Source organism: Gobio gobio (genome assembly GCF_949357685.1).
Source record: "Gobio gobio genome assembly, chromosome: 3".
In the NCBI taxonomy this organism is placed as follows: domain Eukaryota; kingdom Metazoa; phylum Chordata; class Actinopteri; order Cypriniformes; family Gobionidae; genus Gobio; species Gobio gobio.
The window spans coordinates 15199922-15225349 of NC_137099.1; the positions used below are offsets into that span (position 1 = coordinate 15199922).

The window sequence follows — 25428 nt, forward strand, 5'->3', positions numbered from 1 at the left end:
ACCGCTTCTCCGCCGGTCTTTCCCCGTCCACACTTAAGGTGTATGTGGCTGCCATTGGGGCTTTCCACGCACCTTTAGGTGATGCGACATTGGGAAGGCACCATCTGGTTGTACGATTCCTCCGTGGGGCTCGGAGGATGAGGCCTGCGGCTCATTCCAGGGTCCCAGCCTGGGACCTGGCAATGGTGCTCGAGGGGTTGGCTGAGGCCCCCTTTGAGCCGCTGGAGTCGGCTGAGGCGAGAATACTGACCTTCAAGGTGGCTTTTCTCCTTGCCATCACTTCTCTGAGGAGAGTGGGGGACCTCCAGGCCTTGGCGATCACGCCGACTTGCCTGGAGTTTGCCCCTGGCATGGTTAAAGCCATCTTGCATCCCAGCCAGGGCTACGTGCCCAAGGTGCCTTCTAACAGGGCAAGGTCAGTGGTTCTCCAGGCATTCCATCCTCCACCTCACGTGACGTCGGAAGAGAGCCGACTTCACCTCCTCTGCCCCGTGCGGGCATTGAGGATCTATTTGGAGAAGTCTGCTCAGTGGAGAAGGTCAGACCAGTTGTTGGTGTGTTTTGGCTCACCCAAGAAGGGGCTGCCTGCGTCCAAACAGACGATCAGTAGTTGGATTGTCCAGGCTATAGCCATGGCTTATCAGGTGCGCAACTTGCCTTCACCTTTAGCCGTGAGGGCCCACTCTACTAGGAGCATGGCCTCCTCTGTGGCCCTCCTTTCTGGAGCCTCTATGCAGGAGATCTGCGAGGCGGCGGGGTGGGCCACCCCTCACACCTTCATCCGTTTTTATAGTCTGCATCTCCCTGAGACGCCTGGCGCGAGAGTGCTCGCCCCCTAGTTGTGCCTGGTCTCCAGCTTCACACTAGGGTGGGTATGATTGGTGCGGGATAGTTGGTACTCGTTCCCCAAAGTGTCGTCACGATGACGCAGTTCGAGTTCCCTCGAAGGGGAACGTCTCGGGTTATGACTATAACCCTTGTTCACCGAGAAGGGAACGAGACACTGCGTCTTGTGTCCACCCAATCATCAGAGCGCTCGCTTCATCGCAAAGAACGCTATCTCTGTTTCGTTCAGACGTCTCTTTGTATCTTCCGGGTATGCCGTCACATACTACGTCATCATGCAACACCAATCGGATTGGGCTGATTCTACAGTTTCTTCAGACGCTTTACGCGAGGGGCGTTCCCCAAAGTGTCGTCACGATGACGCAGTGTCTCGTTCCCTTCTCGGGGAACAAGGGTTATAGTCATAACCCGAGACGTTCACCTTGAGTGTTGTAAAGGGCTGTATAAATAAATGTTGATTGATTGATTGATTTACAATTGCTTAGTTTAGTAGCATATTCATTGGATAGCTGACTATAGCCTATTTATGCTATAGGCTGCTAGATAGCTAAATGAAGTAGATTGCGATCTATCTAATTGCACATTTCAACCATAATTTTCCTTCAAGAGCAATGGGCCATCCTTAAACACTATTAGTAAAAACAGCCACTCAACTATATGTTTTACCTACACTTTTATTCAGGTATCGTGTGTCAGAAGTGCTTCAGTGACAGATGTATGACACAGGCTACACTGTAATTTAAACACAGCAAACTTTAATGGATAGTAAAACAAAGGCAGAATACCATAACTCCAGGTCGGCACAGTAACTTCTAAACAACGGCTTAACAATAGCAGAGTACCCTAACTCAATTTGAGCAAAGACAAAGAGCGGTAACTAGTGTTACGGTGTTCTGCCTTGGTTTCTCCTTGGCTTTTGGAAGACAACCTATTATTTTCTTGATAAAACAACGCAATTGACTCAAGATACTTATCCACATGATAAAGGAGTTCTCATTTTCAACCAAAATGAAGTTACTGCCTTTTAAAAGCAACATTTCTTGCTGGGATTGGACTCCAAAAATGTTAATTGTATAGAAAAATATACCTTTTGTGTTTTAATTAAAAACATCTTTTGTGTTTCACAGAAGAAAGAAAGTTATACAGATCTGGAACAACAGCGAGTAATTAATTTTTGTGTGAAGTATCCCTTTAAATCCAGGCTGCGTCTGAAATCGCATACTCTCTTAAAGGATTGATGAAAATGACCCCATTATTTACTCACCCTCAAGCAATCCTAGGTGTATATAACTTTCTTCTTTCTGATGAACACAGAGTTATATTAATAAATATCCTGACGCTTCCACGTTTTATAATGGCAGTGACGGGGTCCATTGAGTTTGAAGCTCAAAAAAGTGCATGCATCCATCATAAACCTACTTCACACAGCTCCAGGGGGTTAATAAAGGCCTTGTGAAGTGAAGTGATCGAGTTTTGTAAGAAAAAGATCCATATTTAAAACTTATCACAGTTAAATGATTATTTCCATGCCAATCTGCAAGCATATTCTAATTTCACTATTAAACATACTTCAGAACCAAATCAACTTAACCATTTCCATTTTAAGTATTTCCATCCGCTAAGAAGGAATTCAGAGCAAGATTTTGAAAGCTGCAAATCAATCTCAAATGTAATGAACCTTGTTATAAGTTGGAAAACAAATAACTATCTACAACAGACAAATTGGGAGAAAACTTTCCAGTGATGCCTTTTTGAGGAGGGAGGTTGTTTAAAAGTGACTGTGATAGATACTGACATACAGTAGATCTCCTGAAGAGAAATGACAGAATGAATGTCTTTTAAACTTCACCTTCTAAAGCAACAGCAAAGTCAAATCCTTATATCGAGAGCATCCTGACAAACACTTGAAGGCAGGCAGACTACAAAGATGCAATACACTGAAATAGCTAACAAAATACTTATATAAGATATTTGGTACCACTTTCTATTAAGAATTATAAACATATTCATAGTGCCTAATAAAACACATTATATTCCATTATATGCATGATTTAACACAAGAAAATTGTTGCTAATTGTTTATTTAATGTATAGTCTATAAACATGAATATGGAAGTACTATAATGTATTATAACTGGATAAAACAATATACTAGAACATACAATAGATTAAGGGCCAGATTTACAGATTTAAGGACCAGATTTCCCTCTTTTGGCATAAAAAAACTATTGTCAGGATTTACTAAAGACACGCAGTAAAACATTTGCGTGGTCAGATTCTCATGGACATCTATCTGACCCCAAGGGACTCAAACGTAAACCCTACTTGAGGGGCGATTAAGGGTTAAACCAGAAGCTAAATGGTAGACTGCATTGGTCAATATCAAGCGGCAACCTCCCGCAGTTTCTCTTGAAGCCAATACGGAATTTACTTAAACTGCAATTTATCGACTGGCCGCTAGAGACAGGCTCCAAAATGGAGAAGAATCTCATTGAGCCCCATGATAAAATGCCCAACTTTACAGCAGAAAAATGTTTACATGTTTACAGCCGAGTACAAATTGTGGTTTTGGTCTATACGGCTAATATTGCCCTTCATGATAACTGTGAGGGGGGTGAATTTTTTTATAACTCATTCGTTTACATTATATAAAGCCTTAAAGTTCTGCATAATTAAGGGCGTGACCACTTTGAGTGACAGGTGGATAGCCTTTTGTCTGCTGTCTGTTAGTCATCACGTCACCTCAGCTCCAGCCACGTCCCGCCTCTTTGCCCATTGTCAGTTATCCAGGAGTGACGTGCGGTGACGTGCTGCCAAGATGGCAACGGCTGACTTTGAGGCTTTTACAGTCTATGGTCATTATGGAAATGTCCGGCTGCGTCTGTGTTCTTTAATGTGAGCGTCGTCAGTAGATCACATGCAGAACTTTCCACTCCCATTGGTGCTTTTTTGGAATTGTGCTAATTTGCCCTGTTTAGTAAATCTTTCCCTAAAAGGCATATTTGAAAAAGCATGATAATGCATCAAGGATGTATACAAATGGGATGTATTTTAATTTAAACCTGCATTTAAACAAGTTCTGGGATTTTGAAAATGTTAAGACAATTAGAAGTTACAATATAAATGAATACATATTTCAGATTTGCACTATTATAGGTCACAGCAAATTTGTGACATTGACTGATTAAAGTTTCTTGTAAAGGTCAGATGTTTCAAGCTGGATGAAATGGGTTCTGCACAAACTTGAGGAGTTCCTGACATTTTCATCACAAAAAATTAATTGCAAATTAGATCAACAGCAGAATAATAATGTGTTAATATGAAAATAATGCAAAATATAAGTATTTTCACTATAGGGGTGATTTTTGGACCCCCCCGTATACAACAAATTAGTTTATTAATTACATTTACTTAATGATTTTGATAATGGAATCCACAAAAAATGAATAACATATTGCCTTAAGAGACATGTTTATGTGCACAGATTTGATTTGAGCACTCATGATGAACATTAACAACATAAAGGTTTGCTGCCTACTTTTGATGTTAGTATACTTTATCATAACTCCTGCTGTTCCATAACACAATCACCCATCTCTCACCATCACAGCAGGCCTGTGTTTCAAATCATTCTTGATTTGATTGAAACAGAAAAGCAGGGCAGTATTATACTTACAGATGAATAATAAAATTAAAAAAAAGATCCTTTTAAAAACACTGTAGCTGAAGCAATATCCAACACCAGATCGAGAAATGGTTGGACAAATAACTGTTGGCCGTAAATCTCATCTAAAGATTAATGAGTATATTCCAGATATACTCAGATGTTATCCAGATATATTTCAGATGTGTTAATCCTGATCTGGATATGTTTTAATCTTGAGGATTAGATGTTAAGGACAATAATAAACTCTACTGGATTATAGTCTTCACAGTTTGTGGCAACGTTTGAATGAAATTTGCAATATTCTCAGAGAATACAGAGTAAAATCAGTAATTCACTACTGTTCCCAACTGGCTTTTTTTTTATTTTTATTTTTTTTAAGAAATCATTACTTTTATTCCACAATAATGAATAGACAGTGTCCACAATGTTACTAAAGGTTTTATTTTATTTTTAATAAATGCTATTAAGCAGCACAACTGTTTTCAATATTGATAATAAAAAGAAATGTTTCTTGAAATTGCCCCTATTATTCTTTTTTGAATATTACCTTTCATGTGGTGTGTAATATACGTAGCTGTCTGTGAATGTAAACTATCTGCAAAGTTGTGAAGCCGAAAGTGCACACTATTTGAGTCGTCAGTAAATGGACTGCATTTTAGATGAAAAGTCAGTAATTCGAATACCACTTTGTTGCCGCTACAAATCACTGGTTAACACATTTGAATAATGTCCGCCTATGGTCTTCCTTTGTAACCGTGTGAGTAAATAAGAATGGGGTATAGGGCGGGGCGAATGTATTTGTATTTCCCTATAAATAGCCCAAGGTTGGATAGTATGTGTAACTTCCTGACTCTTCCTTTCCCGTCCGGTGTTGTGACTCTGAAGCGCCATGTCGAGGGACGTGATTCCTTGGTGCAAGTGTGTGCATGAGCTGTGACTAACTTCGGAAGATGCCGTGTTCAGCCTGATAGAGTAGCACGCAGAGTTTTTTACATTTTTTTCTTTGAATTACGGCAGAGGATTGGGAATTTTAAATGCTTACGACTCCCATAATGTCAACATGCAAAGTGACGAGTGTCTGTTGCGTTGTATTTGATCTTGTGAGTACAGAACATGGACTTTTGATGTCTAGGCCCTGCTGTTTTGCTATTTATTTTTTTGTATTTTGTATTTTCTATTTCATTTATTTTTTTGTTTTGTGTTGAAATAGTTTTGTTGTAATCCAGTTAAGTGTATATCTTAGCTGGAATTAATTTAATGTGATACCAACCAATAAAATGAGGTTTATTTTGTGATTTATTTAAAGGGGAGTTTTTTTTATGTGTATTTCTTTGTGTTTCAGGGGCCAGTCTGTGTGGAGTGCCTGTGTCCTTTGGGGTCACCTGGGTCTTCCTCCTTTTTCTTCACTGCATGGGGATTGAGATGAGGGTGCAAAGTGACTTGCAGGGTGTATCACGATAAAGTTATTGGTTTCTGATTTAGATATCAGTGCACGTGTGGTTTTCTGCGAACAAAGTCTACTTTGACCCCCCTTAAACACTGTAACTGGTGTTGTGTACATGTCGAGAAGACCCTGTTTTCTGCTCTGCAAAAGCAAATTCTCTTTGTAAACACTTCCAAAGGATGAGGACGTGAAGAGTCAGTGGTTAAAAATACCACAGCAATACAACAACAGTATAACCTTTTGATGATTGCTTCTCAAATCTCTGCGAGGTCTAAATGGGATTTACAAAACGCTTATCCATTAAAGATGGGACAGAACCCACTTTATTTGCACCAACTTGCTCCTCAGAAACACAACCTGTAAATATGATTAATTGTTGATGTATATATTTTCTACCGGGTGTTCAAAATTTGTAGTTTCATATTGTGTATGTCTCTGACTAACCGGCTAACTCATACTGAAATACTTCTGCTAAGCATCTGTGGGCCACTATTACCTCAAACTGTGTTTATTAATGCAGATTGTCTGTTGTTTTTACTACTTTGAGCAAAGATAAAGGATGGAGCAAGATTTGTTTTACAAACTTTAAAGTAACGTCAGTTATCCATGTTAGTGCTAGTCTAACGCATGCGCAGTTATTGATACAGTTGATACAGTTACCGCAATTAGAAATATACACATCGCACCGCCATTAGAAATATACACATTGGTTTGATGATGGACATACACTTGTTAATGCTGATGGTGAGGAATTACAGTTGCAACATCTCATAATGTAGCTCAAAATGAGTAGCGCTGAGAAACGTCCTGCTCAAGTCGTCCTTGCAATGGAGGATCGGGTTAAATAACTAATTCTTCCAATGTTTCATCACCATTCTCGCGCTCGGATTGATATGGTAAAATTTACGCCATCGTAAATGTCTTTACAGTGTGTACAATCGCTGAGCTTTAGGAAGCCCCCGGAGCTGAAATTCAGTTATGGTAATGGCCATTTCATTTGGCGCTTTACACAGTAGACCAATCACAAGACTGGGCTGTCTGGCCAATCAGAGCAGAGTAGCTTGAGGAAAGGTGGGATTTAGAGAGACTGAATCATCAGACGAGTCGCTTAGAATCATTGAAAAAACATTTTAAAACATTGAAATAGAAAACGGGGAAAAAAATCATCGGTTCAAGTAAAATACTTTCAAATAATACCAACTGAAAAACATGAATTCACTTTGTAGTGTGTACACAATAATAAAACAATAACTCTCACATTTGATTTTGATTTGACACTCAAATGTGATTGCCACTATAAAACGTTGCATTGTCTATGTGGCCAAGATGTCGACACATTCAGAGAAGGAAGAGGTCCTGGGACAGAGACAAAGAAAGATGAAAGGTACTAGTCGTATCTCTAGAGACAAGAAGAAGCAGGAACAAAGATTCTGTGAGACAATTAAAAATGCATATGACACCAGGGACAAGTGTCTGATGAATTTAGTTTTAAACCGTGCATAATCAACATCTGGCATGCAAGCACTAGCAAACAATGTAAACAGAAAGAACAAGAGACAAGAGAGAGACACAGACTGTCAAAATACGTCTAAATGTTTGTTTAAGTGCGCGCACTCATCATTGACAATAATCTCATATTAGTTATTTAGCCACCCAAGGACAAGTACCAGATAAACCTGCTCCAAACAACATGCACCACAAAATATTAATGTTCACATTTGCTTGTAATGTGAGCATGGTGTGACGTAGTGTCAGTTAATATGAAAAGCAGTATCTAATATTCAGATACAAAGCTCAGATGCTAATATTAAGCCAGATATACAGGGGTTGGACAATGAAACTGAAACACTGGCCAATATAGTGCTGGAGGTTTCACGCCTATATTTGCGCGGACCGGTGGCCAATCTTCACTGATTTCACATTCCATCAGTAAGAGCAGAGTGTGAAGGTTGAATTAGCAGAGCAGTAGCACAGCTGTACATAAAATATTGCAATTCACACAACATAATGGGAGACATATCAGAGTTCAAAAGAGGACAAATTGTTGGTGCTCATCTCGCTGGCTCATCTGCGACCAGGACAGCAAGTCTTTGTGGTGTGTCGAGAGCCACAGTAGCCAGGGTAATGTCGGCATACTGCAACGAAGGACGAATCACATCTAACAGGAGAAACTGTGGATGCAAGAGGAAGCTGTCTGAAAGGGATGTCCAGGTACTGACCCAGATTGTTTAAAAAAAAACTCATAAAACTACAGCTTCCTAACTCCTTGCAGAAAGAAATGCACACTTCGACTCTCCTGTTTCCACCAAAACAATTTTTCGGGAGCTAACCTAATCAAAATTCATGATCAGGCTGCTATAGCCAAACCTTTGGTCACTCCTGCCAATGCCAAATGTTGGGTTTCAATGGTGCCAAAAGTGCAAATCTTGGGTTATGGACAATGTGAAACATGCATTGTTCTCTGGTGAGTCCATCTTCACTGTCTTTTCCACATCCGTGGGATTTACAGCGAGAAGCCCCAAAGAGGCTAACACCCAGACTGTTGCGTGTCAGCAAGGATCAGTGATGGTTTTGGGGCCAGATTTAGTAAACAGGGCAAATTTAGCATGAGAGCGCAATTCCATAAATACGGCGATGGGAGTGACAGTTCTGCGCGTGATCTACTGACAACGCGCAAATTAACGAACACAGACGCAGCCGGATCATTTCCATAATGACCAGCGCAATCTACCAGTCTGGTTTAAAACACGCTTTTTTGGGCGGTAAATAATGGCGCAAAACACCAGTAAATTTACGAGCACAAACTTTTGTAAATCACCTCGCATGATTCGTTTAAATACTCTCCTTCCATGAATTTTCAGCCTGAAAGGGAAACTCCTACAAATGCATATGCAATAAGGTCAGCCGCAAAAATAACTCTGTCCACACCTTTTCAGCACTAATTTCTCACTGTGTGTCTTTAGTAAATCCTAACAGTAGTTTTTTAAAGCCAAAAGAGGGTTTGCGCTGGTGCAAGCTGTTAGTAAATATGGCCCTTGGGCTGCAATAGCATAAGACCAATACTTGTGCTAGATGTCACTTCCAAGGGCTACCGAACCATTCTGGAGGACCATGTGCATCTAATTTAAAAAAAAAATGGTATCCTGAAGGTGGTGCCACGTATCAGGATGATAGTGTACTAATACACTCAGCTAGCCTGACAAGCCAGGGGCCCGTTCTTCGTACCTCGCTTACTACATCTAAGATGATTTGACAGATCCCAGATCTTTTAATCGTGATAACTGATCTCTGGCTAATTTGGTTCTTCAAACAAATTTGTGGATTGGATTAAAATATCTGGATTAAATGATCTAAGATTACTGAGCGTTCTTTTTTTCCCTGAAGAGGGCAGATGCATCGATACTCGAAACCACAATCAGCAATGCAGCGATTGGCTGGCGTCACGACAGCAACGTAATGACATCATATAATTAAAAAGCCACCTGGCAAAAAACTTGACAAGTTACACAAAAAACCCCCACGAATTTCTGAACCTTTATAAGGAAACGACCAAACCAACATAAAAGTTATAATAGATAAATGATAAATGTTTTTTTTATTTTTTAACATGATTACCAATTATTTATATTCACGATTTTATATAGTATTTGTAATGTACACCCTTTACATTTTTATTGCAATGTTGTAATTTAATTTTTAATTCAATTTGAAGCAGATTTGTAACGTGACAGTATTCAAGTTTCTTATGGGTCAAGATCAAATTATCCTCTCTTGCGCTACATCAAGCCACTCCCATAATATCCGTGATCACTTAATGCACTGCTCAGATTAACTGTACAACATGTGATGTGTGTAAACCAATAAAAATAAAATTATATAAAGTAATTATTCCATCTCAAATAAATCGCTCAATCAAGTGGCTGTCTATAGTATTATACACAACATTATAAATTCTCATATACATATACAATATAACATTTTTATATTATTATTTAAAATGATTATTATTGCCCCTGGTTCAGTAATGCACTCTTGTAATAAAGTAGCAGTGGGTGGGACAGATTTTAAGTATCACCTCAAGATGCAATCTAATCCTGTTTACATGAAATAAGCCTGCACCCGAGCAGGTTTAAGCTTACGGACCTGTTACTATGACAGTAAGTCCAGGATGAGCTTCGAAGAACCAAACAATCCAAGATCATGCCAAATCGTCAACAATCAAATCCAGCTAACTGAGTTAGCGAGGTACGAAGAACGGGCCCCAGACCCACATCAAGGTCTGGGAACTCACCATTGGCAGGGCTCAATCCGAAAGGCGGAAAAATGGTTGTCTTTCAAATTCCCTCTGCACGCAATAGGATAGCGCTACAACCAGTGTTGGGGAAAGTTACTTTGAAAAGTAATGCACTACAATATTGCGTTACTCCCTTAAAAAGTAACTAATTGAGTTACTTAGTTGCGTTACGTTACTTTTGCGTTACTTTTTCTCACCTGGGCTGGTATTTGTTTTGTTTTTATAACAAAAAAGTTATATTTTTGTGCAACGGTAAAGACCTCTTCATACCAAAATTAAAATAATAAGCCCCAGGCTGAGGTAAAAATGCAAATTCACGCATGAACAGTAGAGGGCGCAGCTCTGCTGTGCTGCCATTCTGGATAACGATAGAATAGGATGCAGGAGAAAAAAGTTTTACCAATAAAAACTAAAAATCTAGTAATTTTCATCATCAAAGGTCAGCAGCAAGACATTGGTAAATTAAATATAAAGGTAGATTATGCATAAAAAGTTTTGTTTTATTTAACATTTAATTATTGGAGGTTTGCATAGTATTCTGATTGTGCATTTGACTGATTTTATTCATTTTGAGGAGTACAGAATATTTATTTTGCGAGTGAGATAAATAAATGCTCACATTTAGTCTAGAACTACAATAACCATCATGTTCACACACACGCCTCTGCACTTTTCTCAACATGGGGGCAGGAGAGCTGTCAGTCAAATTAATGTGAAAAAGTAACTCAGATATTTTGTTGTAAATTTGAAAAGTAATGCGTTACTTTACTAGTTACTTGGAAAAATTAATATTATTACGTAACTCAAGTTACTTGTAATGCGTTACCCCCAACACTGGCTACAACCAACCGGAGCAATGCAGAAGGTGAAGCGGAGCTAGTTGATAGATTAAACTTTCGCCGTATATGGTCGGCAAAACTCAGAACACATCTTCCTTTCTTAAGACTTCAGTGCCGTTCTTTGATCTTTTCTCAAAGCAAAGCTTAACAACAAGTCTTCCAGAGTCGCGTCCAAATCCGATTCGAAAGACCGCTGTTCGCCAGCTTCTTTGTTTACAAGTAGCACACGGAACCGCCGCAACTCTGCCATCATTATGTTAAGCCCGCCCACCGACTCTATGCACGATGTGATTGGCCTGGCCAGAGTTTGGTTTTTCCAGCTCGCAAGTCAACGGAGAGTTGCTAGACTACCCTGGCTGCAAATTGGATTTGCTGCCGCTAGGGTGCATCTAGATTTCTAGGCTAACACTCAGCAAGACTGGTGACAGATTGGTTGGATGATTGTGAAAGTGAAGTTGAACATCTTCGATGGCCTGCACAGTCACCAGGTTTAAATATTATGGAGCCACTTTGGGGTGTTTTGGAGGATACAGTCAGGAAACATTGTCCTCCACCAGCGTCACATAGTAACCTGTCCACTGTTCTGGAAGAGGAATGGCTCAAAATCCCTCCAGCCCCTGTGCAGGACATGTATCTGTCATTCCCAAGATGAATTGATGCTGTATTGGCCACAAAACTATGCTAATAAATGACTGTCGTCTAAAACCAGTTTTACCGTGGTCTATCAGAATACTCGATTCTGATTGGCTGGAAGTTGTGCAATAAAACCCTACAGGTAGTTCCAAGTCAGTTTAATCACAGTTCTATATTAACGAATCATTGATTGTGCACACACATTCGCACACAGAGAATGCAATTTGCTCTCTGTACACACAGAAACAGTTTAATTCAAATTCAAATAAATGCTATAAATAATTAATTCAAATAAATGTAATCTTACACACTATTTTATCTGTGTTTGATTCAAAGCAGGCAGAATGCTAGATCTAATGAGCCATAACTGACGAATCGTAAATTTTACCCTTCCGGTCAACTATTGTGCTACAAACCTCAATAACAGCTTTAAGTTGTCAATGCTTGCAAACTACCATGGTATAAGCAGGATAATCCACAGCTAGCTGTGTATAAACGATTTTAATGCACTTCACGTCGGGCGGTTCTTTGCCCACATGCCGTGCATAATAATTGAATGCACAGTTAGCCGTGGATTACTCTTTACTCGTTTCAGTTTCATTTTCCAGCCCCTGTATATTTTCATTCATGTATATTGGACTGCAAAGATTTGAAAGTATAGTAAATTCTCCCTTGAGCGATCTCATTTGTACATTGGCAGGTATTGTAATGTCAACACAATATTAACATAGTGACAGCATTCAAACACGTATTTGGATTTTTTATCAGAGTTATGCACATAAGTACATTTGCATGGCCATTCCAATTGCATATTGACAATTTCTTAATAACATGAAAAACACATTATCTGATATATTTTGATTGTGCCCCTAAAGAGTAATTTTTTTTTTCAATTTTAGGAGCTCAATTTTAGGAGCTCATATGCTCCTGGGGGAGCAAACTTTCTCTGAGAAAGATTGTTATGGGAAATGTATAAATGAAATCCAGATGGGACTAATGATAAATATAATAGCCTTTTTTCATTTAAAGTTACACTGTGTGATATTTTCCCCCATCTAGTGGTGAAAAGGTATATGACCATCCAGTGAATTTTAGTTTCTATTCCTCTCAATTCCGATTTCGTTTCAACTCCTACGGTGGCCGATTTAGTCCAAGATTAACATGGCTTCCAGTTCGACCTCGTCCACATTCGACACGGTGCCTGTGGGATATTCTGTGCGCAGTGGGATTGTTGGAGCTCAACTGGCCTAATTATTCGGCTAGAAAGAACTGCAGCTAATCCAGAGTGAACTTTGATGATAGTAATGTTTATTCAGTCATCCAATTGCAAGGCATAAACAGGTTTGCGTGGATATGTACATAAATGGGGTTTCTGTGAGAGAACAATTAAGGATGGTAAATATACATACACAGTTAAGAACTGTATAACTATACTTATAAGTTACATTTGTATAATGTAACCGTAAACCAGAGCTTATTGTACCATATATAGGCGCTAAATGCAGCTGCATTAAAAGGAGCGGAGCTGCAGCTGCTAACAAGCGGTGTCCGGTTACAAAAGTGTGTGCGCCGCTTTAACGTTAGCACTGCAGTGCGCTCTGTATAACAATTGTTAATATGCCGATCAGACCTGTTACATATTTCCATCAACATACATTACAAGCAAATATTTTCTATAAACGAATAAACATTGTTGATAACAAAATAACTGAATGATTATTCAAATAGGTGAGCATTACGCTATTGTATGTTGACACAAAAATACTTCTGAGGTGACATCAACTGAATTACGCGATGACACACTCTGAAACACATCTACAATGACAATAACTATTATTTACTTAGTTATTAACGCACAGAAATACCACACAAGGAAAAACTTTTGAGGAATAAACAAGCCAGGAAAACTCCCTATAACTCTGTTACTGGACGCTGCTGAGATGAAAACTCTCTGCGCATGCACCAGACAAGTCTGAACAAGTTGACGCGCACATGCGCGAGGCAGAGAATTTTGTACAGTGCCATCGAGTATTAAAACCGGTTAAAACGCGAAAGGCGAAGCTTGAATTTACGGGTATGTCCCTCTTTGGCTAATGTACTTTCAAGATGGAGGGGCAACATGGCGACCACCGTTAGATCCCATTACCTTATGTATTTTCAATGGCATATTATAAACTTACGAGAATACTTTATTACTTGAAAGAAGTAAATATACATTAATGAGCACATATATTTTTGAAAGAACTAAGTGTTTTTAGCTAAGAATAGACTAAAAAAGTTACACAGTGTAGCTTTTACTATAACCAAAGTTAAATAAGTATCGGTAACACTTTATTTTGTTAGTCCCTTTTGAACATTCTGTTACTATAAGTAACTTTTCGACTACATGTCAACTTATTTTAACCCGTACCCTACCAGTCTACTTATACTCTACTAGCACTCTAATGAGCGTTAGTAGACATGTATGTGCAACGTTACTTATAGTCAACAGAATGTGTTAAATTGAACATCAAAATAAAGTGAAACCAAAATATCAGATATAGAAACACAGAAAAGAATGAAATGTTATAATATCAAATCGTTAAAACATATTTAATCCAATTTATTACAAATTCAGTGAGATCAACCCTTGAACTCAGTGAATTTAATAAAGTATATAGATGCTATTTAAACTGGCGGACATGCATGCTAAAACCACAATTTACGTACGAATACCTACGCATATTAATAAGATACTCTTTCTCTCTCCAGATGTCATCATCTGGTTTCCATCCTCTGGTCCAGATGGATGCTTACCCTCTCTTCCTACTCAGCCTCACTCAACCACTGACAACATGCAGAGAGAGATGAGTCACACACGAAACCACACACTTAATACTCGCAGAAGACAGCGAGAGCTGCTGGAAAAAGTCAAATAAAGTGACATGCTAGCCTCCATTTCCATGGTTACATAGACTCTGTTGTGCTTACTCACAGTGATATAAGAAAGGTGTGTGTGTAAGTTATATGATAGGCTAAACTTCAAAGTTCGGCGTTCTAACATCCTTACTTTATGAGGCCATCTCTCTCACATCACTCTCAGAAAAAAAGGTACAAATGCTGTCACTGGGACGGTACCTTTTCAAAAGGTACACTGTTGTTCCTTTTAGGTACTAAAATATGTACACTTTAGGTACGAATATACCTTTAAAAGGTACCAATATGCACCCTTGAGTCCAAATGTGTACCTTTTGAAAAGGTACCACCCCAGTGACAGCTTTTGTACCTTTTATTTCTGAGAGTGATCCAGTAGTAATGTCTCAAAATATTGATATTAATGCTGATGCTTGTACTGTGAGCATGATGTGATATAGTTCTGTAAATATCAAAAGCAGTATCTTTGTGCTAATATATTCTGTATTTTTACACATATGCTACTGTTGGGTTCATTATGATTGTTTTTTTTATGTTTTTGAACATTGTTCAAAACAACATTTTCTCTTACGCTCACAGAATATATTTGATCAAAAATAAAGTAAAAACAATAATACTGTAAAATATTATTTAAATAAAACTGTAATATATTTGAAAATGTTATTAGTCCTTTGATGGCAAAGCTGATTTTTCAGCAGCTATTTCTCAGACATTATGCAAATTTTGTGTTTAAGTAACATTTCTTATTATTATCAATGTTGAAAACTGTTGTGCTGCTTAATTTTACTTTGATGAATAGAAAGTTCAAAGGAACAGCATTTATTAAAAACATATTTTTTCTGTAGTCACTTTTGATGAGTTTAATGTGTCCTTCAGTGCTGAATGAAAATAAAAATTCCTTTAAGAAAATAATTAGAATCTTACTCACCCCACAACAAAGATCAAAGATTCATTAGTTAACAACATTAGTTAACATGAACTACTAATGATCTGCACTAATAAAGCATTTATTTATCTTTGTTAATGTTAATTTCAACATTTACTAATGATTATTAAAATCTTACTAACATTAGTTAATGCACTGTGAACTAACATGAACAAACCATGAACAGCTGGATTTGTATTAACTAACGTTAACAAAGATTAACTAATGCTGAACAGAGGTGTTGTTCATGGTTAGTTCATGTGAACTAATGCATTAACTAACGTTAACTAATACAACCTTATTGTAAAGTGTTACCAAGATTAATTATGAGAGATTCAGAAATCCTGGTTGATGCATCATTTACTTTAGTTTAATTCTGATTCAATTAGAATTCACTCACTTCCAAACATCTATTCCTACGCTGTGCTATCTCTACCTCTACCACACACTTTAAAACACAAACAAAACCCCAATATCTTTCAAATCTAAGTGCTTGCTGGTTTGTAAAAGTCCTGCTGTGTTCCCGCTTAAATTTTAATATACCAACAACCGAAAGAGTCACCCCCTCCAAAAGACTTAGAAACCAATATGGACAAATCCAAAAGCTCACAAACTTCTTAAAGATCAATACAGAGGTACATCAAAATAATTTCTATCAATTAATTAAAAAGCAGTGCTTTTTTTGGGGTTCAAAATCCCTCCTGCTGTCAGCTCTCTACTCGTTGTTTCTTTGTTCTTCCCCTTCTTGAGTCCTTGTCATATTCATTCAACTCAAAACTCTGTTTGTGGAATTTCGGGTCATTTAAAACTACTTTCAACGTCTCCTTTGCCTCTTCCACTAAATTTTTGATCAGGAAAAATGACAATTCTACAAATGGATTTGACTGACACTACAGAAAAACTAATGACTTAAAAAAGAGATGATTTTCATGTGGAACACTTTCCTTACCCTTTTGATCCTCTGGTTTTACATTCATTTGAAATTAAATTTAGCAAAGGACTTCTGCAAAGTACTTATGCACTTTAAAATGTAGCTGTTTGTTTAAAACAGAAATGTATAATAAAATAAAATAAATCAGCTTTAATTAGGAGCTAAAACTTTCTCCTTCAGTCCCAGTGGAAAGACAAAATTAATGTCCTTTAAAAACCAAACTAAAGAATGTGCCACACAACATGAGCGGGTGTTTCTGCAGCATATTGACAGTACAGAGAAATGAGATGGTTGAAAGTGTGAAAGGTGAATCAGAGGGTCAGTGTGTTTAATTTAAAAGCACATCCAATTCACAAAAAAGTCAATATTTTGTCCCAGAGAGACGATCTGAATGAGAACAACATGAGAAATATTACCATTCACATCACAATTTTAATCACACACCATACGAACACAGAATATATATATATATATATATATATATATATATATATATATATATATATATATATATATATATATATATATATATATATATATATATATATATATATATATATATATATATATATATATATATATATATATATATATATATATATATTAGTGCTGGGCATCGATTAAAAAAAAGTAACTTATTAATCACATTTTTTTCTGTAATTAATTGCGATTAATCGCAAGTTTTTAATATTTTAAGTTTTTAATATTTTGATATTGTAATAATTTCAGTTACTCTCCAAATTAATGTATAAACAATTTAAAGACAGCATATTTTAAATATGTGTTGTATTGTCATCTTTTTATGAATTAAGGCCAGTATCACTGATACTAAAGTCTCTATGAAACATTAATGACGTTACATTACAGCATCACTGAAAGCTCCCAATTTCAACATTTATTAGGCTTTAAAAAACAACTTTTCATTTAAGTGAACTTAAAACAATCTTTAGGCTACATAAACCCAAAATAATAAATGTTATATTTACCCATGGCCTTCCCTGTTATATACAGAAATGTGATAGTTATCAAACTTTCCTTAACTGCATAAATAATAAATTAAATATAGATTAATCATCATTGAAGCTACAATTTTCTCTTTTCCCGTTGTTCTTTGATGAACATTAGGCTACTGACAGGCATCATCAGTGCTCCTGTCACTTTAAGAACGGCCACTGACGAACATGAGGCGGATCTCACGCGCTGTCCCGCACATCTCATTTCCTCACAACTCTTTAAGTTCATTTAAGATGTTATTTAACTAATTTAAGACTCCTAATATGAGAATACTCAAAATCCTCTGTTTTATTGTTTGTTCAAGAGCAAAAGAGAACTCGATGTGAGCAGGAAACTGACGCGAGTCTGTCTGTGCGTCGAGTGTGTGTGTGTGTGTGTGTGTGTGTGTGTGTGTGTGTCAGTGTCCCTTGATTAGCTGACATGAGACGCATCCACACACACACACACACACACACAGACAGGACACTGGCATACAGCGCGCTCTCTTGTCTTGTCGCGCTTGGAAGCATTTACATGAATAGGAGCGTGGTGATCATGTAACGCTAAGCAAAAATGGATATAAAAACGGACGCTGCGTTATTTGCGTTAAATATTTTTAACGCGTTAAGCTGAAAAAATTAATCGCCAGCGTTAACGCGTTAATTTGCCCAGCCCTAATATATATATATATAGGGCTGGGCAGTTTAAATAACTTTCGCTATTTCGTCATTAACAAACGTATAATGCCTAATGATCAGCAGTTGATTAAAATCTGAATTAATATTGTGAACCGTGGAGTTTTTTAACGACTTTTAATCACTATTTCATATTGTACCTAATGATCTTGGGTGTGTTTCCTGTACAACGACGTAACTCATTGTACAACCACCATAGTACTATGTATCGTTGTAGAAACAAATGAGCTGTTTCCAGAAGTGGTATTTCCTGAAACCGGTCACACTTCCATCGTTTGAACCATGTTAGTTCATGCAGGTGGTGGAGTAATAGGCCTAACTTCTGTTAATTAATAGTATTGAAATCGCAATTAATGTTAATTTTATTATAGCTCGTTTACATACAACAGAAAGCCGTTCATTTTTTAATCACGTTAACATGCAGTATTTGGCCTACACTTACTCCCAGTTTTTCTGACATGCTGCTGTAACGAATTTAGGACTACTTCATTGTTTTTGTTCCCTGTTCTTTTGCTTTTTTTGATGTTTGATTCATCGCAGGTTCCCTCTACGTCATATTCCCTGGTTCCCTTGCGCATTTATGCACATGCGCACCCCTCAAAAATGGCATTGATGTTGACACACTAAAATACCAGTATATAGATAAAAATAAAAATATATATATACATATATTTAAATGGTATGAAAGCTATAGAATGTACTGAATGTTAGCCTGCTTATTGTGCCTAAGGGCATGATATATCTTAAGCCACAATATGTATTTTTTCACCGCTACAGGTCGCTTATTCAAAACAAAGGCGTAGCTTGATGATGCCTTGATTTTGCCGAGCTTTTATTATGCCGCAGACGACCGCTTCCACTTCTTCAGGTCATGCGTATGTGGGGCAACGCAGTGCTGTTTTATCATATAAGATACATTTGAGTGTGTTGAAAGTTATGTTATAATGCTACTCTGTGCGTTCACTCAATGGCTACTATGAGACACTTGTTGTACACTGCAGTAAGCTAGATTGATATTAGGCATGGTAAAACATGGTACTCGCAGTAAATCAAGAAAACGCGATTTAAACAATAAGACTAACTGTGTTGAGCTATAAAACACACAACATATTAGTGTTAATTTCGTCAGACGAGACGAGACTAAATATGTTCGTCAACAACCTTTTTTTCCATGACGAAGACGAGACGATGACGAGACTACACCAATGTCCAAAAACGCAGACTAAGACTAAATTAACATGCATTATTGTTGACGAAAAAAGACGAGACTAAAATGTTTTGATAAAATCTCTCTTCATTTTCGTCTACACTCTACTTTTTACATCATGAGATAGAATATTCAGCTTTTCAAAAAAATATTCCGAAAGAGTTTGTGCTGTTGCTCAAGTACAGGTCTCTCTCATACTCCTGTTGCTGCCAGCCTGTCATCTCGCGGCGGCGCGTGCGGTCACGTGGTTCATGGAGCACTCAATACTTCTAGCGTTGTGTCAATACATTTGAGTGGCATGAGCCGCGGTAAGTTACACAACAGCTTCACTATACAGGTGTTTGCAGCAATTTTTGGTAAACAGTACAGCATAGTGTGCATTGATTATTACGTCAGCCACATTTACAGTATCATTTTATTAGGGAGAGTGGTAGAGATGCAACATTGTTAACATTAATGTTGATGTTTTTCTTGTATTTAGCCCTCAGGTATTCCTTACTAATTAGTCACACTCGTACTCATTGGTTGTCAAATGTGAAACTAATACATTTTTAAAATAAATAGCCTATATTTTAGTTCAATAATATTTATTGAATATTCTGAGGAGATCTTTTGGTATTAAATACTATTTGTGCAATAATTATGGTCCATTAATGACCACTTGCAACATTTTTCTTCTAATATTTGTATTATTTGTATTACAATTAGTGTAGTAATTAAGGTTAAAATAGAGAATTCCAATGCAAAGAGGCAAATTAGAGTCATTTTGTGGCTGGAAAAATAATAATTTTCACTTGTAATGCCACTAGGTGCCTGTATGGCTCTTTAATCAATATACATGTAGTCTAGTTGCTCAAAAAAATATTGCAGATCATAACTGCTTACTTATTTGTGAAATTTTAAAATGTTGATAATAGGGAATAGTAAAGAGTTACACTTTATTTCGATAGTCCACTTTAGACATTCTACTAACTATAAGTAACTTTGCAACTACATGTCAACTAACTGTCATTAGAGTATTAGTTGACTGTCAGTAGGCTGGTAGGTTATGGTTAGGTGTTAGGGATCGGGTTAGTAGAATAAGTTGAATTGTAGTTGCCAAGTTACTTATAGTCAGTAGAATATCTGTTTGGGGACCAACAATATAAAGTTTTAGTAAATATTAAGTCTACAAATACTCTAATGACAGTTAGTTGACATGTAGTTGCAAAGTTACTTATAGTTAGTAGAATGTCTAAAGTGGACTATCAAAATAAAGTGTTACCTAGTAAAGAATGCAAGCAAATATAATTTAACCCCCAAAAAGTTTAAAATAGTGTTAAAAGGCAAACTTATTTTTCCTTATATGTACAGTATGCTATATACATACGAATTCATACTGAATCAAGATTGAAATCGATATTTGTGCCCATTATCTCATAAGCTAATACTGATTTTAGGCCTCTATGCTGTAAATCAACGAGTTAGCTATGGTGCTGTGGAACATACATTATGCAGGTTATATGTATTTTATGTAACTTATTTTGCCACACAATATATTGAGTTTTCCCTTGACTAAAACTAGACTAAAATGATGAGACTTTTAGTCGACTAAAACTTGACTAACAAAAAAAGATATGTGAAAGACTAAATATGACTAAAACTAACAAGGACATTTGGCACAAGACTAAGACTAAATAAAAAAATAGGTGACAAAGTTAACACTACAACATATTAAAGCGTCTTTGCAATGTATAAAAGCGTCTGAAATCGAGGGTAACTTGGATATGATGACATTGATATGCTCCCTCCCAACCATTCTTTCACGGTTTGAGCCTGATGAGTCTTGACATTGTTATCCTGGAATATGGCCATGATGTGTCTTCCTACATGGTTGTTTAAGAAATGAAAAGCTACACACTCCATCAATTAGGGTTGGAAGAACTGTTGCCAAACATATAACATGCTAGAAACACAAAAAGCATTGCAATAATGGTCCAATCATTGACTCTTAAGCATTTGCCAATTTAAATCCAAAAACTTTTTTTTGGCCGGGCAGTGTATATATACATACATATATATATATATATATATACACACACTGTATATATATATATATATATATATATATACACTGTATGTTGTAAATATAAATCCAATTATTACACAGCCACATATACTGTATATACTGCAAAAACAGTTACTTACTTGCTATACTCAGGTAAATGGAAGGACTGGTTTTGTTTTCCCCATTACGTTCATTAACAGCCTGTACATAATATCGTCCTGCGTCTGCTGTTGTCGTACTCAACACCACGAGCTGATTGTCCAATGTTATTGCTCTGAAACCAAATGAGAAACACACAAAACACATGGTAAACAGAATGGTAAACAAGACTGTCCACTTGCATTTTCATTTCCTTTCTAATCTCAGGGTGACCTGTACCAAATCAATTTGCTTATTTGTAAAATTGAGCCAGGTGAAGTGCTAATGAAAGCGCATGAGCGTTTTATTATTTTAGTTCTGGATGGTCTCATCGGCGAGAGGGCAACGTGATAATTACTTGTTTCAGCACACGTGCACAAATCAATACATCACTGGACACAATGAAAAATGAACATGCACAAACACGCATACACGTCCACATACATTAACCGAGGCTTTTGCCACTTTTTGAACCAATATTTTTTTTAGTCCTCTGAGGACAGGAAAAAAATAACTCTCCAAAGAAAAACACAACAAAATAAATAAGGAAAGAAGGGAGAGTGGGCTTTCATGTTCCTCTATGGCCTGTGTTCAATAGCGCTCTTGTGAGAAACGTCAATAGCGCTTTCAAATTTTCACACACACATGACACAATCACACCTTTATATGAGGCAAGTTTTTAAAAGCACTAAGAGCTCCACACTGTAGTCACTATAACAGAAGTGTCACCACCACAACAGACAGGCCACACCCAGTGAACCTGCAGAAAGCCTGGACAAAATGACATTCTTGTCTGTCAGAACTCCAGAGAGATTTTTGACTGCTACTGAAAGTGACTTGTCTAAAAGTGAAGGAAACGAACAAAAAATACCTACAGCTTCTTACACATGAGCAATAATCACACGAGTAGCAGTAAATACAATAGCAGTCAATGCATTTGTAAGATGCATCTTAAGGAGTTGTTTAAAGTAAAAACGTCCTTGTTTATTTCCATTTCAATCTAAAAGTCTTTGCTACTCAATCATAAAGTCTTTGAACAGCCATCTAATGGTGTAGTAATGTAGCTAACTTTCACTGAAGTCGAAATCACAATCACAAACAGACCCTTTCTCAATAGCAAATACAGCATGTTATTTATATAAAATATTACTTATTGATCAATAATATTTAAATAAACAATATCAGCCATTATAAAAGTATGAGAAGTTTGTATAATAGGAAATAAACACAAGCAAACAGTTCAGTCAAAAGTACAAAAGCAGCTGTATAGTAGCCTACAGGATTTCAGTTAAATAAAAAATATAAAGTTATGAAACAATGGGGCCTATTTTAATGATCTGAGCGCATTGTCTGAAGTGCATGGCGCAGGTGCACTTAGAGCGTGTCCGAATCCAATTAATGACGGAAAAAAAATGGTCGGCGCGCCAGGCGCATGGTCCCAAAGGGTTGTACCTAGTCTCTTATTGAGTCATGGGTGTGTTTTGGCCATAACGTGCAATAAGCCAATCAGAGTCTCATCTCCCATTCCCTTTAAAAGCCAGTTGGGCTTGCACCATAGCGGATTCACTATTTGCAAGTGGAAAGACTGAACGCTTCTCCAGAGAGGAATCCTTTTATTTTTAATATTTAAAAATGTTTGTGTGCTGCTGTGTCCCTGTGTGTGTAATAAGCAGAGTGTACTCTCATTGTGCACCCACCTATAGGTGCATATTACTAACACGCCCTTTAAATAACACAAAAAATACTGCGCTATTGACAGGTTTTTGTTGGTCAATGGAGCAGTCGTTTTCAGTTGCCTCAAAATAGCAAGGCACCAACAATCCTAAACACACCTCGTTTTCAGACCAGCACGTTTTTAGACCAGCACGCCCATGGGGCAAACAGATGGGTGCGAGTGCATTTGCTATTTAAACAATGTGGTGCTGGACGTGAAAATGACAACTGCGTCGGGCTGAAACTAGCAAAAAATACTTGCCTTGTGTCGCATTGCGCTGGGTGTATGATAGGGTCCTTAGCCCTTAAAGGTCCCATGGCATGGATTTTTTACTTTATTTTATAATGTATTCTGAGGTGTACTTATATTGTTAGTATGATTTTTACATCATAAAATGTAATAATTTAGAAATAAAAAGGCATTTTTTCTATACTGATGTTTGCCCTCTGGCTGAATGCCCTGTTTCAAGGGCCGTGTCTGCTGTGAGACTTCAGTAAAAACGGCCACTGTTGTGATTGGCTGACATCTTTGCATTTGAAATGAGCGGAGGGGGCGTGGTTTAACGAGGTCTATGAGGCACAAGCCTGCGGCCTGCCAGAGAGACGGATGTCACTTCTCATCAGTTCTCTCAGCACGTCTCAGTTCAGTGAACTGTTGTAGTTACTAGCATATACTTCAGGTTATTCGTTTATTTCTAGTCGGAGGGACTGTCACTCATGTCAGAAAGTTAGTAACTTTAGTAAATGATGGATCAGCGCTGACTCGAGACGCGAACCGTTTAGAATGATTCAGTCCGATTTGGTGAACTGGTTCGACCGGTTCACTAAAAAGAACCGGTTCAAAAGAACGTTTTGTTCGCGAACCGGACGTCAATGGACCAGAGACGGAGAGATTGCTAACAAAGTGATATTGTACTGAGTTGTGAGAGCGCTGTCAGCGCGAGTTTTTTTTTGTTTGTATCTGAGAGTTCTGAATAAACACGAGTCCCAGTCACACCGAGTCTGTCTTCCTCCTTATTACCAACTTTGTTACACATGTAATGTACCATTACAGGAGATGAACGAGTTATGAGTAAGTGTTGATTATAGCATTATTTTAAGATATTGTCCTATCATATGAAAAGCATCAGTGACACGCATTGAGTACACAGCGCAAACAAAGACGCAACAGCAGTAATCGAATGTAATCCAGTTTATTGTGGGGATAGCTGGCTAGCCTAGCCCGGAGACCCTCACGCTTACCCCCCTTCTGCTTAATCTCACGCCGCGTATGGTGCCTCCGCTGTGGGCAAGATGCAGTACTGGGGGTCGGTAATGTTGAAGGGCGACCGGCCAGTGCAGCCCGAGCCTCGGCGTGCGTGAAGTTTATCTCCAAAGATGTGGCTCTGCCGACGTTGAGCAGAAACTCACGACTGTATGCACATTTTAGAACAGATAGACACGACGAGGACGTACAAAAACACTGACTCACAAGATAGAAAACACCGTTCTGTCGGGAGAGAGAGAAGCTGCAGCTTGTGCACGAATAATAAAGTTCTGTGTGAACTTGAATAATTAGCTACACATCAGAAATCACAGATCAGAAGGAACTGAAAAAAGACTTCTGTTTTCATTTGTACATCCAAACACTGAGAAACTGCCAGCATTCACTCGTTCACAAGCCATGATCTCTCGAGGAGAAACAAATATGGCGCTCGCATGGGCGTGCCAAATTCTCTGGGCGGAGGAAAGGGAGGTAACCGTACCTGTTATGACGTCATAACAGGAGAATTCAAGATCAGCTCGTCTGGCCTGTCATTTTCTCAAAGGCAGAGAAAGACAGCCAGAACTCGGTTTACACCGATCAAAATTTCTAGCCACTTGGGGACAATATTCAGGCTAGGGGAACTCTATTAATGTTGAAAAACCTCATAAAATGAAAATTTCATGCCATGGGACCTTTAACCAAATCAATTTGCCCTGGAACAAGTAACAAATTAATAAGACCAAAGTTTGCCCATTTGATATCCCCCAGATTAATTATATCTCATGTTTAACCACTATCTTCATACGAAACAGCTGCAAATTCCAGAAGGACTGGCCGAGATGAAGCTGTTCTCTGCAGGTACATGAGCACTGAACGGCCACTGACGGCTCATATCTG

The 25428-nt window shown here is 37.8% G+C and overlaps 1 protein-coding gene across 1 annotated transcript in view; it reads right to left on the reverse strand.

Annotated features, from left to right (window-relative positions):
• Nucleotides 1–25428, reverse strand: part of sdk1b (sidekick cell adhesion molecule 1b) — a gene marked incomplete at its 3' end in the record, with an annotated part of 336422 nt that overhangs the window by 166809 nt on the left and 144185 nt on the right. Inside the window, exon 5 of the mRNA XM_079811264.1 lies at nt 21575–21708. Within this exon, the coding sequence (XP_079667390.1) occupies nt 21575–21708 (134 nt within the window). The remainder of the gene's footprint in view (nt 1–21574; nt 21709–25428) is intronic.